At 44.0% G+C, this 15,944-nt stretch overlaps 1 protein-coding gene across 1 annotated transcript in view; it reads right to left on the minus strand.

Moving 5' to 3' along the window:
• ADAM23 (ADAM metallopeptidase domain 23) overlaps nt 1-15,944 on the minus strand; it is a 475,404-nt gene that overhangs the window by 47,733 nt on the left and 411,727 nt on the right. The window contains 3 exon segments of the mRNA XM_040441050.1: nt 7,618-7,786; nt 8,167-8,286; nt 8,610-8,715. Of these exon segments, the coding sequence (XP_040296984.1) occupies nt 7,618-7,786; nt 8,167-8,286; nt 8,610-8,715 (395 nt within the window).

A 15,944-nucleotide genomic window follows, 5' to 3' on the forward strand; every position in this document is an offset into this window, starting at 1 on the left:
CACGCATTGCACCCGCGCGGAAATCTTGCCCGTGTGAAAGAGGCCTAAGAGGCAGACTTAAATGGAGCCTCTTAAACAGCTAACGAGCAGAATCTGAGGAGAGGTGGGATCCTGCCCACAACAGCAAACAGAGGGGAAACACAGAAAGACCTGTCAGATAGACTCACATGCTGCAAGTCTATCCATCCTTCTCAGATCTCTCACAGGGCAGGCAGTGACAGTACCCCCCCCCCCCTTCTACGGGTGACCTCCGGGCACCCAGGACCGACCTTATCCGGGTGCGCCCTGTGAAAAGCCTTCAGAAGGCGACTAGCACTGACATCAGTCGCCGGAACCCACATTCTTTTTTCTGGACCGTAACCCTTCCAATGTACGAGTTACTGAAGGAAACCACGAAGAATGCGCAAGTTAATTATTCTGGAGATATGAAACTCCAGATTACAATCTACCAAGACAGGAGGGGGTGGCAAGGGAGATGGTTCAGCAGGTTCTACATAGTTTTTGAACAAAGACCAAAAACACATTATGGATCTTCCAAGCCTGCGGAAGTTCGAGACGAAACGCAACTGGATTAATAATGGCAGAGATCTTGTAAGGACCAATAAATCTTGGGCCCAACTTCCAAGAGGGTACCTTAAACTTAATGTTCTTAGTGGACAACCACACCAAATCACCCACACACAGTTCCGGACCAGTCATACGTCTCTTGTCAGCCATACGTTTATATCTTTGGCCCACTTTTTTTTTTTCTTATTGATTTGAATTTTCCACCAGATAGATGAGAATGAGGAAGAGAATCTTTCCTCTTCAGGTATGCCAGAGGAATCAGTCCCAGAAAAGGTACCAAACTGAGGGTGAAACTCATATGCACCAAAAAATAGTGACTTATCAGTAGACTCCTGTCTACGGTTATTTAAGGCAAACTCAGCCAAAGACAAAAATGAAGACCACTCTTCCTGAGACAAAACACCTCAAATAAGTTCCCAGATTCTGGTTAGTGCGTTTAGTTTGTCCCTTCGACTGAGGGTGGAAAGCTGAAGAGAAGGACAACTGAACTCCCAGACGAGTACAGAATGCCCTCCAGAACCTGGAAACAAATTGTGTCCCCCTATCAGACACCACATCAGAGGGAATGTCGTGTAATTTCTCGATGTTATTAATAAACACTTTAGCGAGGGTCTTGGCATTGAGCAAACCTGATAATGGTATAAAGTGCCCCATCTTACTGAAGCGGTCCACCACCACCAAAATCACAGTCGTCCCAGAGGAACTAGGCAAATCAGTGATGAAGTCCATGAACACCTTGTGCCGAAGCCCAGAAGGAACAAACAACCTCCCTGGAGGACAGGAATAAGGTGCGTCACCTTGAGTTTCCAAAACCTCCGCCTCAAGTTCGGGATACAGGACGGAAACCAACACCCCATCAGCCAAAATCGGAGCAGGATCCTCTGAATCTCCTCCCCCCCCAGGAAAGCTATGCGACAAAGCATCCGCCTAGACGTTTTTGACCCCAGGGCGATAAGTGACCACAAAATTAAATCTGGTAAAAAGCAATGACCATCTGGCCTGCCTTGGGTTCAGAGACTTCGTCGATTGCAGGTAAGACAGATGGTCATGATCAGTAATTACCGTAATGGGATTAATCGCTCCTTCTAACCAATGGTGCCATTCTTCAAATGCCAGGGCATTAGTCAACCCAAAGGGCATGACCAAGTTCTCAAAGTGGCCCCTTCCCTGATTCTTATCAGATTATAAGCCCCTCTTAAATCCAACTTGGAAAATACCTTGGCTCCGACAATCTGATCAAATAAATCCGGGATCAAGGGAAGGGGATAAGGATCACGGACAGTGATACGATTTAGCTCCCATAAGTCTAAACACGGTCTAAGGGTCCCATTTTTTTTAAACAAAAAAGAAGCCAGCAGCCACCGGTGACTTAGATGGTCTAATATGTCTGTTTGCCAAACTCTTGGTAATATACTCTTGCATAGCTACTCTTTTGGGTTGGAAAAGATTATACAACCGAGACTTTGGCAATTTAGCTCCGGGAAAAGGTTGACCGGACAATCATACTCTTGGTGAGGGGGTAACTCCTGATCTCCACCCTCAGAGATTACATCAGAAAAATCTGAAAGAAACGGGGGTAACATCTTAGTGGATACCACAGAAAGTGACGTGCTGAGACAGTTGTCTATACAGAAATCACTCCAATTACTGATCTGTCTTGCTTGACAATCTATGGTAGGATTATGTCTGGTCAACCATGGTAAACCTAGCACAAGAGGGGCAGGCAAACCCTTCAGTAAAAAAACAGGAAATGGACTCAACATGGGAATCACCCACTCTCAAATGAATATCATGCACCATATGAGTCAGACACTTTGGCGAGAGAGGGGTAGAATCAATAGCAAACACAGATATCACCTTGTTAAATGTGCTTGTTTTAAAACCATGACTCTGAACGAACCGATAGTCCACAAGGTTTATCCCTGCCACACTGTCAACAAATATTTCCAATTCAATATTTTCGGAGTCTAGCGCCACCACGGCAGGCAGGAGAAATCGGATACTACCGGTAAAAGACAAAAATACCTTCTCTGACTCCCCATCCACACTGCAAAGAGTAAGAGAACTAGATCTATTAGTTACAATCTTTTTTTTTTTTTCCTTTTTCACCTAGAGGTTTAATATAAGGACATACGTTAATAAAATGTCATTCTTTACCACAGAAGAAATAAAGTCTTCTCAGAACCCTGAAGTTCCTATTACCAGGGCATGAAGAGACCTGTCCCAATTACATAGGCTGATCACCAGACACAAGGTCGAGTGTCTCTGTACCCTGCGGGACAGAAGAGGCTGTTTCCCCATATGGTAGTGCATCCCAAGTGAGGGGAACCTTGAACCTCTCTCTCAAGCGTCTATCAATCCGTACGACCAGGGACATAGCCGCCTCCAAAGAATAAGGGTTTTTTCGAAGAAGGCCAGGGCATCTTTTAGTCTCTCAGACAGCCCTTGACATAATTAACTACGGAGTGCTGGGTCATTCCACTCTGAATCAGTCGCCCATCTCCTAAATTCAGAGCAATATGACTCTGCTGAATGTTCTCCATGACTTAAACTACGCAGCTTAGATTCGGCTAGAGAAACCCGGTCTGGGTCATCAAAAATAAGGCCCAGGGCCCTGAAAAATTCATCCACTAATCGGAGGGATTGGGAACCGATCGGTAGAGAAAAGGTCCAGGATTGAGCATCACCTTTCAGCAGAGATATAATAATCCCCACTTTTAGATTTTCGTCCCCAGAGAAGAGCAGACGCAGTCGAAAATACAGTTTACATGATTCTCTGAACCGAACAAAATTATCACTCCACACAGAAAACCTAGCTGGGAGGGCGACTTTAGGTTCAAGGCTGCCCTGGTTCCCACTGACGGAACCAGTCGCCTGAGAATTCTGAAACTGTGCAACTGAATTATGGAGGTCAGCTACCTCCAAAGATAATCCTTGCATGCGATCCACCAGTGCATTAACAGTATCCATATCTGCACAAAGCAAGGAAAATAATGATGGTAGGGGCAGTTGATAATGTCATGGCAAGTGGGGATAAGAGGAACACCAAGTAAACAAACAGCAACAGGTAACCAGAACAGGCCCCAAAGCTAGGGAGGAGGGAATGGTAACCTCCTAACAATACCTGAGTCTCTCCCTGACTGCTGACAGTATGAGCAAGTCCTGATGGTGAACAAACTCATACGCTGGAACCTAAGGCCTGCTGACACTGAAGCAAACCCTAACTTAGGGAGCGGGGAATGAGACGGCCAGTACCTTCCACCAAGAAGGGACCAGCGTCTCCCTGAGACCTAGAAGCAACACATGCACAAAGGGGAGAACAGAAGGAATTAGCTTGAGACGAGCGGGAAGTAGAGGATCCACAAACAACCAGTATAGAACTCCAGAAGGAAAAAAAATCGAATATTCGCAATTACGAATATATTTTGCGATATTCTGAATATTTGCGAATTCTCGAAGTGCCGATATTCGCGATTAAAATTCGCAATTCGAATATTCGTGATCAACACTACCTGCCACCCCACATTGAAGATCCACTGGACTACTGGGTAGCCAAACTGGATTTGTGGCTGCAACTAGCAGAGTTTGCCCTGGAAAAGCTGTCCTGCACGGCCAGTAGTGTGGCATCAGAGCGGGTGTTTAGTGTGGCAGGGGCCATAGTTATCCCAAGGAGAACTCGCCTCTCCACCCAAAATGTGGAGAGACTGACCTTTGTCAAGATGAATCAGCCAGGATTTCCAACCACCAATTTCTGATGCATCAGACTAGATCATCCATAGTGTCACACCAACACTTTGATACAAGATACAGAGTTTTCTTCTGACTACCTGCCTCAGCTACTACTTTGATGCTGCAACCCGCCTGATGCTACACATCTGATGCCAAGAGCTTCTTATTTCACCCACCTTCTTTAGCGGGTGCTGGTATTGCCACCCACCTCCCGACTCTATTACCGGGTCACTTTCAGGTCTCCTGATGCAGCTGCTGCTGCCATCTCCACACTATGTCACCTTGCCACTCTGTGGTCTCATGCTGCTGCTGTTGCTGTTACTGCCATCTCCAAACTATGTCACCTTGCCACTCTGTGGTCTCCTCCTGCTGCTGCCATCTCCACACTATGTCACCTTCCCTCTCTGTGGTCTCCTCATGCTGCTGTCACCATCTCCACACTATGTCACCTTGCTACTCTGTGGGATCCTGCTGTTGCCATCTCCACACTATGTCACTTTTCCACTCTATGGTATCCTCCTGATGCTGCTGCTGCTACTGCCATCTCCACACTATGTCACCTTGCCACTCTGTGGGATCCTGCTGCTGCCGTCATCACCACACCATGTCACCTTGCCACTCTGTGGTCTCCTCCTGCTGCCGCCATCTCCACACTATGTCACCTTGCCAATCAATGGTCTCCTCCTGCTGCTGCCATCTCCACACTATGTCACCTTGCCACTCGCTGACAGACTGTCATTGTGCCACTCAGTGGCCTCCTCATACTGCTTCCACCTCCAGACCCTGTCATTGGGCCACTCTGTGGTCTCCTCATGCTGCTTCCACATCACCACTATGTCATAGGTCCACTCTGTAAACTTTTCATGCTGTTCCCACCCTCCCCACTTCATGAATGGTCCACTATTTTGGCTTTTGGCCTGGCTGACATCATAATTTATTTGACCTTTCTTATGCTCTGTCAGAAGGAAGGAAAAATTAGACGCACAACAGATCCTGTTTGTGTAGCAGCTGTAAGGCCTATATGGTCCCATCAGAATTGGCTTATGATTTGGTAGCCAAAAGCAGGAGTGGGTAAAAAAACACAGAAGACATGCAAATATTCCATTCACGTGTCATCTCTGTTTTAGATCCACTCCTGTTTTTTTTTGGCATTAGCAATACCGATGGATTATTGAGCAAATACTGACCGAGTGAAGGCGTATGTTCCACAAACAGGATCAGTTTTTTGTGGGTTATTGTTCTGATGGATCAGAGGAAGGGCAAATTAATCAGTGATGTGAACACAAACTTACTGCTGATGGCTTGTGCCGAGCTGAGGTGGAGTGTCCCAAGCCATCATTTCTTTGCGAAAAAGGCAGTACCAGCTCTGCACACATATGTAGAAAAGAAGGTAGGCCAGTCCTTGAGGCCTGTCTGTGTCTGCCAAAATGCATGGCAACGCCGACGTGTGGAGCTGTAACTACAGTCAAGTACAATATATGTCCTTTACAGCCCACTGGGTAAATGTGGTTCCTGCCCAGCCACACCAGCAACTTGGCCAGGTGACGCTGCTTCCGCCTCCACGTTCTCACGCCGTTGGTCCTGCGACAATGTTTGCCTCTGCCTCCTCATCCTCCACCGTGTCCTCAGCCTCCACTGCAGGGACAATTCACAGTGCTCCTCCAGCAAACCACATGTGCAGGGCATGGCGGTGTCACACTGTTCTGCACCTAGTTTGCCTGGACTAACAGAGTCACACAGGGGAGGAACTGCTCTGCATCCTTCATCAAGAAATTGAATCCTGGCTTTCTCTGCGACAACTCCAAATCGGAACCATGGTGACCGACAACGGGAAGAACATGGTGTCGGCACTGCGTCAAGGAGGGATGAGCCATGCGCCCTGCATGGCGCACATGTTCAATCTGGTTGTAAAGCGGTATGTGAAGTCTTCACCCATCTGCAAGTCATTCTGAAAATGGCCAGGAAACTTTGCATCCACTTCAGCCACTCGTACACCCCAAAACACACCCTCCTTGAGCTTCAGTGGCAGAACGGTGTCCGCCAACATAGGCTGATATGCAATGTTTCCACCCACACTATTAAAATATAAATGTATTTATCCTGTATAGTAAACGCCACAACAGAAAAAAAATCTAAATGTCCGATTCACTACTTTTTCATTGCCTTACCTCCCCACGCCCCCAAAAAAATTATAAACAGTCATCAAAAATTCATACACGCTCCAAAATGGTGTCTATAAAAACTACAGATTCTTCCTAAGCTGTGTCCTCACTCAGCTTGGTAGACACAACCCTAAAAAATGTATGGGGGTCAGAATATAGCGATGAAAAGAAAAAAAAAATATTATTAATTAATTATTATAATTTTGGTTTTTATGTAATTGTACTGACCTGTAGAATAAAGGTAACAGGTCAGTTTTACCACATGCCTAAAAATGCCCTAAAAACGAAACCCATAAAACTATAGTGGAATTGCAGAATTTGTTTTCAATTCTGCAGTTTTAGAATTTAGAATTTTTTCCCAGCTTTCCACTATTTGTATGCCATTATAAAGTACAACTTGTCCCACAAAAAAGCAAGCCTCATGTGAATATGTGAATGAAAAAAATCAAATTGATATGACTCAATGAAATCATATCAGTGAAAAACAAAAACGGAACATCACAAGCGGCTGAAAGGGTTAATAATAATAAATAATAATGATGTCCCTACTGTACATAATTCAAAGCAACACTTGAAATCAAAGATAATTTATTAATTCTGACTGTTCATGTTTTCGCTCTGTTAGATATCTACTATAATAAATTCAAATTCAGAATTGAATACAATGCGGCAAACTTACTTATGTTCGTAGATCTTGCAAAAAGTGGTGAAATTTGATACATTTCTTGTGCATAATGTAGCATCACGTTTTAGATCTAATTATGTAACAAAAAGAATAATACAATGTACAGAGCTTGCCTGTTTCAATTTTTTGACAAAACAAGTGAAAGAGGCTTAGCAAAAATCGGTGTGGCTTATGATGCCACTACCTGCGCCAAGTTTGGTTCAAAATTCTGGCACAAAATTTTGGAAGAAAGTAAGAGAAATAATATATGCTGTAAAATTTGCTAAAAATGTCTAACAACCAAATTTATCATACAACATGAGTGACTCACTTTTGTTAAGTTTAAGCTGTCTAACTAAATATTAGGAATAATAAATCTCTTCCACTGAATTGGTTCCATAGAGGGACTAAAATGCCTCATGACTTATTCTACCAGTAAGCGAGGGAAAAAATAATCATTTTTATTAACAATCTTTACCATTACATTGGTCTTACCCCATGGCCAGAGCAGACTTTTCCATTAGAACCCATTGGACAACTGCTAATGTTCAGTGATGCAATAGGTAGGCACTTCCTGTCTAAGCACATCATTGATGGGCCACATGGTGTTCCATCTTCCACGTATCCCATGTCAGTCTCATCATCCAAAAAAATATGAGCACCACTGTATAGCAAAGAAATTATTAAAGACAAGAATTAACTTCTTTATCAAAAATGTCCTTAAGGAAATACATGTAAAATAATAGAGCAATAGTTACAGTAAATGACATTATATTACATGTTCTCCCTTATTCTGTTTGTAGGATGTAGAGGTGAAGCTAAGTGGATTTTGTAATTTAATGCTTGAGTCTGCATCGTTGGTATTTTATGATAACTCACTAAATATGCATTTAATGTAAATCCACAGATAACACAATACCAGTGACAAACTGAGCTCTGTAAATACATCATTATAACATGATACAAGTCACTGCTTTAGTAGCAAATAAACACTGGCTCAGAAATGTCCCCAAATAATGACACTAGGTGAACTTGAGTCCATACCTGCAGTCCATCACTCTCCCTTGGTAATTGATATATGTTGGAGGTATGTCACCAGCTAATTTACCAATGCGGGGAATCTTGGACACATTTGCGCAAAGCAAGAAACCGCAGAATACATCACTATAAAACAGGAAAACATTAAATGCATTAATATATGTGTTAGTGAGTGATCACAGACGTTGAACAATTGTTGACACAGTAATAAAGGAAAATGTAGGAGTTAGGAGCCCTTGTCCGAAAGAATAATTGATTATCTATCTCACTGGCAGGCCCTAGGAGGCTGAATATGCCAACTAACCATCCTCCCACCTGCCTCAAAGATGAAGAATTTTACAGTTATTAAATAATGTCCATGGATAGCATTATCTCAACCTTTCAGTTTCCATAATATCTAGCTACATTTTAGTATCTTAAGCTTACACAAATCGTCTCCATTAACTTACTGTTTGCTGCACTGAATCCAGTTATCTCCATCTCTCCCACAATTTCCTTTTTCTGTGCCTTCTGTATTCAGCCTTTCATAGCAATGCTTATCTGAGCTTGCAGCTTCTGTAATTGTGAAGAAAGATTAAATAGACACTATGCCAAAACAAGTGTTACATGCAAAACATACCCTGGCAGTCTACTAACCCTAACCCCAACTGTCCAATCTGACATCTTAGGCTACTTTCACACTTGCGTTTGGGGTTCCGCTTGTGAGATCCGTTTGAGGGCTCTCACAAGCGGCCCCGAACGGATCCGTTCATCCCCAATGCATTCTGAATGGATAAGGATCCGTTCAGAATGCATCAGTTTGGCTCCGTTCCGCCTCCATTCCGCTCTGGAGGCGGACACCAAAACGCAGCTTGCAGCGTTTTGGTGTCCGCCTGGCCGTGCGGAGCCAAACGGATCCGTCCTGACTTACAATGCAAGTCAATGGGGACGGATCCGTTTGAAGTTGACACAATATGGTGCAATTGCAAACGGATCAGTCCCCCATTGACTTTCAATGTAAAGTCAGGAGTCCCTATTAATACAGGGAGTGCAGAATTATTAGGCAAGTTGTATTTTTGAGGATTAATTTTATTATTGAACAACAACCATGTTCTCAATGAACCCAAAAAACTCATTAATATCAAAGCTGAATATTTTTGGAAGTAGTTTTTAGTTTGTTTTTAGTTTTAGCTATTTTAGGGGGATATCTGTGTGTGCAGGTGACTATTACTGTGCATAATTATTAGGCAACTTAACAAAAAACAAATATATACCCATTTCAATTATTTATTTTTACCAGTGAAACCAATATAACATCTCAACATTCACAAATATACATTTCTGACATTCAAAAACAAAACAAAAACAAATCAGTGACCAATATAGCCACCTTTCTTTGCAAGGACACTCAAAAGCCTGCCATCCATGGATTCTGTCAGTGTTTTGATCTGTTCACCATCAACATTGCGTGCAGCAGCAACCACAGCCTCCCAGACACTGTTCAGAGAGGTGTACTGTTTTCCCTCCTTGTAAATCTCACATTTGATGATGGACCACAGGTTCTCAATGGGGTTCAGATCAGGTGAACAAGGAGGCCATGTCATTAGATTTTCTTCTTTTATACCCTTTCTTGCCAGCCACGCTGTGGAGTACTTGGACGCGTGCGATGGAGCATTGTCCTGCATGAAAATCATGTTTTTCTTGAAGGATGCAGACTTCTTCCTGTACCACTGCTTGAAGGTGTCTTCCAGAAACTGGCAGTAGGACTGGGAGTTGAGCTTGACTCTATCCTCAACCCGAAAAGGCCCCACAAGCTCATCTTTGATGATACCAGCCCAAACCAGTACTCCACCTCCACCTTGCTGGCGTCTGAGTCGGACTGGAGCTCTCTGCCCTTTACCAATCCAGCCACAGGCCCATCAAGACTCACTCTCATTTCATCAGTCCATAAAACCTTAGAAAAATCAGTCTTGAGATATTTCTTGGCCCAGTCTTGACGTTTCAGCTTGTGTGTCTTGTTCAGTGGTGGTCGTCTTTCAGCCTTTCTTACCTTGGCCATGTCTCTGAGTATTGCACACCTTGTGCTTTTGGGCACTCCAGTGATGTTGCAGCTCTGAAATATGGCCAAACTGGTGGCAAGTGGCATCTTGGCAGCTGCACGCTTGACTTTTCTCAGTTCATGGGCAGTTATTTTGCGCCTTGGTTTTTCCACACGCTTCTTGCGACCCTGTTGACTATTTTGAATGAAACGCTTGATTGTTCGATGATCACGCTTCAGAAGCTTTGCAATTTTAACAGTGCTGCATCCCTCTGCAAGATATCTCACTATTTTTGACTTTTCTGAGCCTGTCAAGTCCTTCTTTTGACCCATTTTGCCAAAGGAAAGGAAGTTGCCTAATAATTATGCAAACCTAATATAGGGTGTTGATGTCATTAGACCACACCCCTTCTCATTACAGAGATGCACATCACCTAATATGCTTAATTGGTAGTAGGCTTTCGGGCCTATACAGCTTGGAGTAAGACAACATGCATAAAGAGGATGATGTGGTCAAAATACTCATTTGCCTAATAATTCTGCACGCAGTGTATACCATCGGATCTGAGTTTTCTCCAATCCGATGGTATATTTTAACTTGAAGCGTCCCCATCACCATGGGAACGACTCTATGTTAGAATATACCATCGGATTTCAGTTAGATCGTGAAAACTCAGATCCGACAGTATATTCTAACACAGAGGCGTTCCCATAGTGATGGGAACGCTTCAAGTTAGAATATACTAAGAACTGTGTACATAACTGCCCTCTGCTGCCTGGCAGCACCCGATCTCTTACAGGGGGCTGTGATCCGCACAATTAACCCCTCAGGTGCCGCACCTGAGGGGTTAATTGTGCGTATCATAGCCCCCTGTAAGAGATCAGGTGCTGCCAGGCAGCAGGGGCCAGACCCCCCTCCCTCCCCAGTTTTAAATTCATTGGTGGCCAGTGCGGCCCCCCTCCCTCCCCAGTATTAAATTCATTGGTGGCCAGTGCGGCCCCCCCCTCCCTCCCCAGTATTAAATTCATTGGTGGCCAGTGCGGTCCCCCTCCCTCCCCAGTATTAAATTCATTGGTGACCAGTGCGGGCCCCCTCCCTCCCCAGTATTAAATTCATTGGTGTCCAGTGCGGCCCCCCTCCCTCCCCAGTATTAAATTCATTGGTGGCCAGTGCGACCCCCCCTCCCTCCCTCCCCAGTATTAAATTCATTGGTGGCCAGTGCGACCCCCCCTCCCTCCCTCCCCAGTATTAAATTCATTGGTGGCCAGTGCGGCCTCCCCTCTCCCCCCCCTCCCTCCATCATTGGTGGCAGCGGAGAGTTCCGATCGGAGTCCCAGTTTAATCGCTGGGGCTCCGATCGGTTACCATGGCAGTCAGGACGCTACTGCAGTCCTGGCTGCCATGGTTACTTAGCAATTTTAGAAGCATTATACTTACCTGCGCTGTCTGTGGCCGGCCGGTCGCTCCTCCTACTGGTAAGTGACAGGTCTGTGCTATAAGCAATGCGCCGCACAGACCTTTCACTTACCAGTAAGAGGAGCGACCGGCCGGCCACAGACAGCGCAGGTAAGTATAATGCTTCTAAAATTGCTAAGTAACCATGGCAGCCAGGACTGCAGTAGCGTCCTGGCTGCCATGGTAACTGATCGGAGCCCCAGCGATTAAACTGGGACTCCGATCAGAACTCTCCGCTGCCACCAATGATGGGGGGGGGATTTTAATTAGGGGGGGGAAGAGGGGAGGCCGCACTGGCCACCAATGAATTTAATACTGGGGAGGAAGGGGGGGCGCACTGGCCACCAATGAATTTAATACTGGGGAGGGAGGGGGGCCGCACTGGCCACCAATGCCTTTAATACTGGGGAGGGAGGGGGGCCACACTGGCCACCAATGCTTTAATACTGGGGAGGGAGGGGGATCTGGCCCCTGCTGCCTGGCAGCACCCGATCAAAGGGCTGAGATCCGCACAATTAACCCCTCAGGTGCGGCACCTGAGGGGTTAATTGTGCGGATCACAGCCCCCTGTAAGAGATCAGGTGCTGCCAGGCAGCAGGGGGCAGTTATGTACACAGTTCTTAGTATATTCTAAATTGAAGCGTCCCCATCACCATGGGAACGCCTCTGTGTTAGAATATACTGTCGGATCTGAGTTTTAACGATTGTGAAAACTCAGATCTGAAAAAGCTGTTATGCAGACGGATCCGTTCTGAACGGATGCAAGCGTTTGCATTATAGGTGTGGATCCGTCTGTGCAGATACCAGACGGATCCGCACCTAACGCAAGTGTGAAAGTAGCCTTAGTCATTGTAGAGCACACATCACTTTCTCAATACAGTAGATACCACTGGAGAAGTCTTGATAGCCCTCTTAGACCAATTTCACACGTGTATTCAGTGCGAGAAACACGCTCTGTGTGTCAGAAATATTGACCGTCCTGTTTGTATGATATGGACCAACGGCATTATAATGACCTCAACTCTAATGATTTGTACTGATGGTATTATGTGAGTACAATTCATTAGAGGTGAGGTGGGGCAGGAACACACAGCTTTAGAGTTGTGTTCAAAATAATAGCAGTCAGACATCACTAACCTGATCAATCACTGTTCTGGGTAAAAATTATATTTCTACATTGCAAATAATTTACTAACAGGTGTAGTATAGTAATAAAAAAAATCCAACAGACCCAACAGTCATGACATGCATGCTGCTGCTTCTGTGTAATTGAATCACTAATGAAAGGGGCATGTTCAAAATACAGTCAGATCCATAAATATTGGGACATCGACACAATTCTAAAATTTTTGGCTCTATACACCACCACAATGGATTTGAAATGAAACTAACAAGACGTGCTTTAACTGCAGACTGTCAGCTTTACTTTGAGGGTATTTACATCCAAATCACGTGAACAGTGTAGGAATTGCAGTAGTTTGCATATGTGCCTCGCACTTGTTAAGGAACCAAAAGTAATGGGACAACTGGCTTCTCAGCTGTTCCATGGCCAGGTGTGTATTATTCCCTCATTATCCCAATTACAATGAGCAGATAAAAGGTCCAGAGTTCATTTCCAGGGTGCTATTTGCATTTGGAATCTGTTGCTGTCAACTCTCAAGATGAGATCCAAAGAGCTGTCACTATCAGTGAAGCAAGCCATCATTAGGCTGAAAAAACAAAACAAACCCATCATAGAGATAGCAAAAACATTAGGCGTGGCCAAAACAACTGTTTGGTACAATCCTAAAAATAAGGAACGCACCGGTTAGCTCAGCAACACCAAAAGACCCGTAAGACCACGGAAAACAACTGTGGTCGATGACCAAAGAATTCTTTCCCTGGTGAAGAAAACATCCTTCAAGAACACTCTCCAGGAGGTATGTGTGTCAAAGTAAACAATCAAGAGAAGACTTCACCAGAGTGATTACAGAGGGTTCACCACAAGATGTAAACCATTGGTGAGCCTCAAAAACAGGAAGGCCAGATTAGAGTTTGCCAAACAACATCTAAAAAAGCCTTCACAGTTCTCCAACAACATCCTATGGACAGATGAGACCAAGATCAACTTGTACCATAGTGATGGTAAGAGAAGAGTATGGAGAAGGAAAGGAACTGCTCATGATCCTAAGCATACCACCTCATCAGTGAAGCATGGTGGTGGTAGTGTCATGGCGTGGGCATGTATGGCTGCCAATGGAACTGGTTCTCTTGTATTTATTGATGATGTGACTGCTGACAAAAGCAGCAGGATGAATTCTGAAGTGTTTCGGGCAATATCATCTGCTCATATTCAGCCAAATGCTTCAGAACTCATTGGACGGTGCTTCACAGTACAGATGGACAATGATCCAAAGCATACTGCAAAAGCAACCAAAGAGTTTTTTAAGGGAAAGAAGTGGAATGTTATGCAATGGCCAAGTCAATCACCTGACCTGAATCCGATTGAGCATGAATTTCACTTCCTGAAGACAAAACTGAAGGGAAAATACCCCAAGAACAAGCAGGAACTGAAGACAGTTGCAGTAGAGGCCTGGCAGAGCATCACCAGGGATGAAACCCAGCGCCTGGTGATGTCTATGCGTTCCAGACTTCAGGCTGTAATTGACTGCAAAGGATTTGCAACCAAGTATTTAAAAGTGAAAGTTTGATTTATGACTATTATTCTGTCCCATTACTTTTGGTTCCTTAACAAGTGGGAGGCACATATGCAAACTGTTGTAATTCCTACACCTTTCACCTGATTTGGATGTAAATACCCTCAAATGAAAGCTGACAGTCTGCAGTTAAATCACATCTTGGTGATTTCATTTCAAATCCATTGTGGTGGTGTATAGAGCCAAAAATGTAAGAATTGTGTCGATGTCCCAATATTTATGGACCTGACTGTAATTGCAATGTGGAGTTGAATGAGTGAGGTCATTCATTCTTTGAAAAACAGGTGGCAATTATTGCCCTTATTTAAGGAAGGAAGGCAGCAAATGTTGTACATGCTGGTTACAGTGCTTTTCTCTCTGAAATTCTGAGGAAAATGGGTCGTTCCAGACATTGTTCAGAAGAACAGCGTACCTTCAATTAAAAAGTTGATTGAAGAGGGGAAAACTTATAAAGAAGTGCAGAAAATGATAGGCCGCTCAGATCAAATGATCGCAAATGCTTTAAAATGGCAACTAAAACCTGAAATACGTGGAAGAACGCAAAAAACTACCATTCAAATGGATAGAAGAATAGCCAAAATGGCAAGGACTCAGCTGACAATCAGCTCCAGGAAGATCAAAGAAGGTCTAAAGTTACCTGTGAGTACTGTTACAATTAGAAGACGCCTATGTGAAGCCAAGCTATCGGCAAGAAGCCCCCGCAAAGTCCCACTGTTGAAAAAAAGACACGTGCTGAAGAGGTTACAATTTGCCAAAGAGCACATTGGCTGGCCTAAAGAGACATTTTGTGGACTGATAAAAGTAAGATTGTTCTTTTTGGGTCTAGTGGCCGGAGACAGTTTGTTAGACGACCCCCAAACACTGAATTCAGGCCACAGTACACTGTGAAGACAGTGAGGCATGGTGGCGCTAGCATCATGATATGGGGATGTTTCTCATACTACGGTGTTGGGCCTATTTATCGCATACTAGGGATCATGGCTCAGTTTAAATACATCAGAATACTTGAAGAGGTCATGATGCCTTATCAACAAGATAACGGCCCCAAACACACCAGTAAACGTGCAACATCTTGGTTTCAGACCAACAAGATTGACGTTATGGAGTGGTCAGCCCAATCCCCGGATCTTAATCCAATAGAAAACTTGTGGGGTGACATAAAAAATGCAGTTTATAGAGAAGAACTATGGAATGTAGTCCAATCATCCTGGGCTGGAATACCTGTTCACAGGTGCCAGAAGTTGGTTGACTTCATGCAACACAGATGTACAGCAGTTCTCAGAAACAGTGGTTATACAACTAAATAGTAGTTAAGTGATTCAAAGGAAAGCAAAATCTTCAAACATTTTTCAGTTTATATAGTGAATGTTTGAGTTTGTAAAGAAGAATACAAACTGCTATTTTTTTGAACAGTCATATTCACTTTTCTTCCAATTTTTTTTAGAGGAACAACACAAATTTTATATAATTTTCTTCAGGTTTTCATTTGGAATAGAATGTGTAGTGTTCCCAATGCATTTGTGTGTATGGAAATAAAAGCTAATAGAAGGATTTTGAGCTTCAATCACTTTTTTTAAACACACTGCTATTATTTTGAACACAACTGTATAAGTCA

Source organism: Bufo bufo, chromosome 7 (assembly GCF_905171765.1).
Source record: "Bufo bufo chromosome 7, aBufBuf1.1, whole genome shotgun sequence".
Classification (NCBI taxonomy): Eukaryota; Metazoa; Chordata; class Amphibia; order Anura; family Bufonidae; genus Bufo; species Bufo bufo.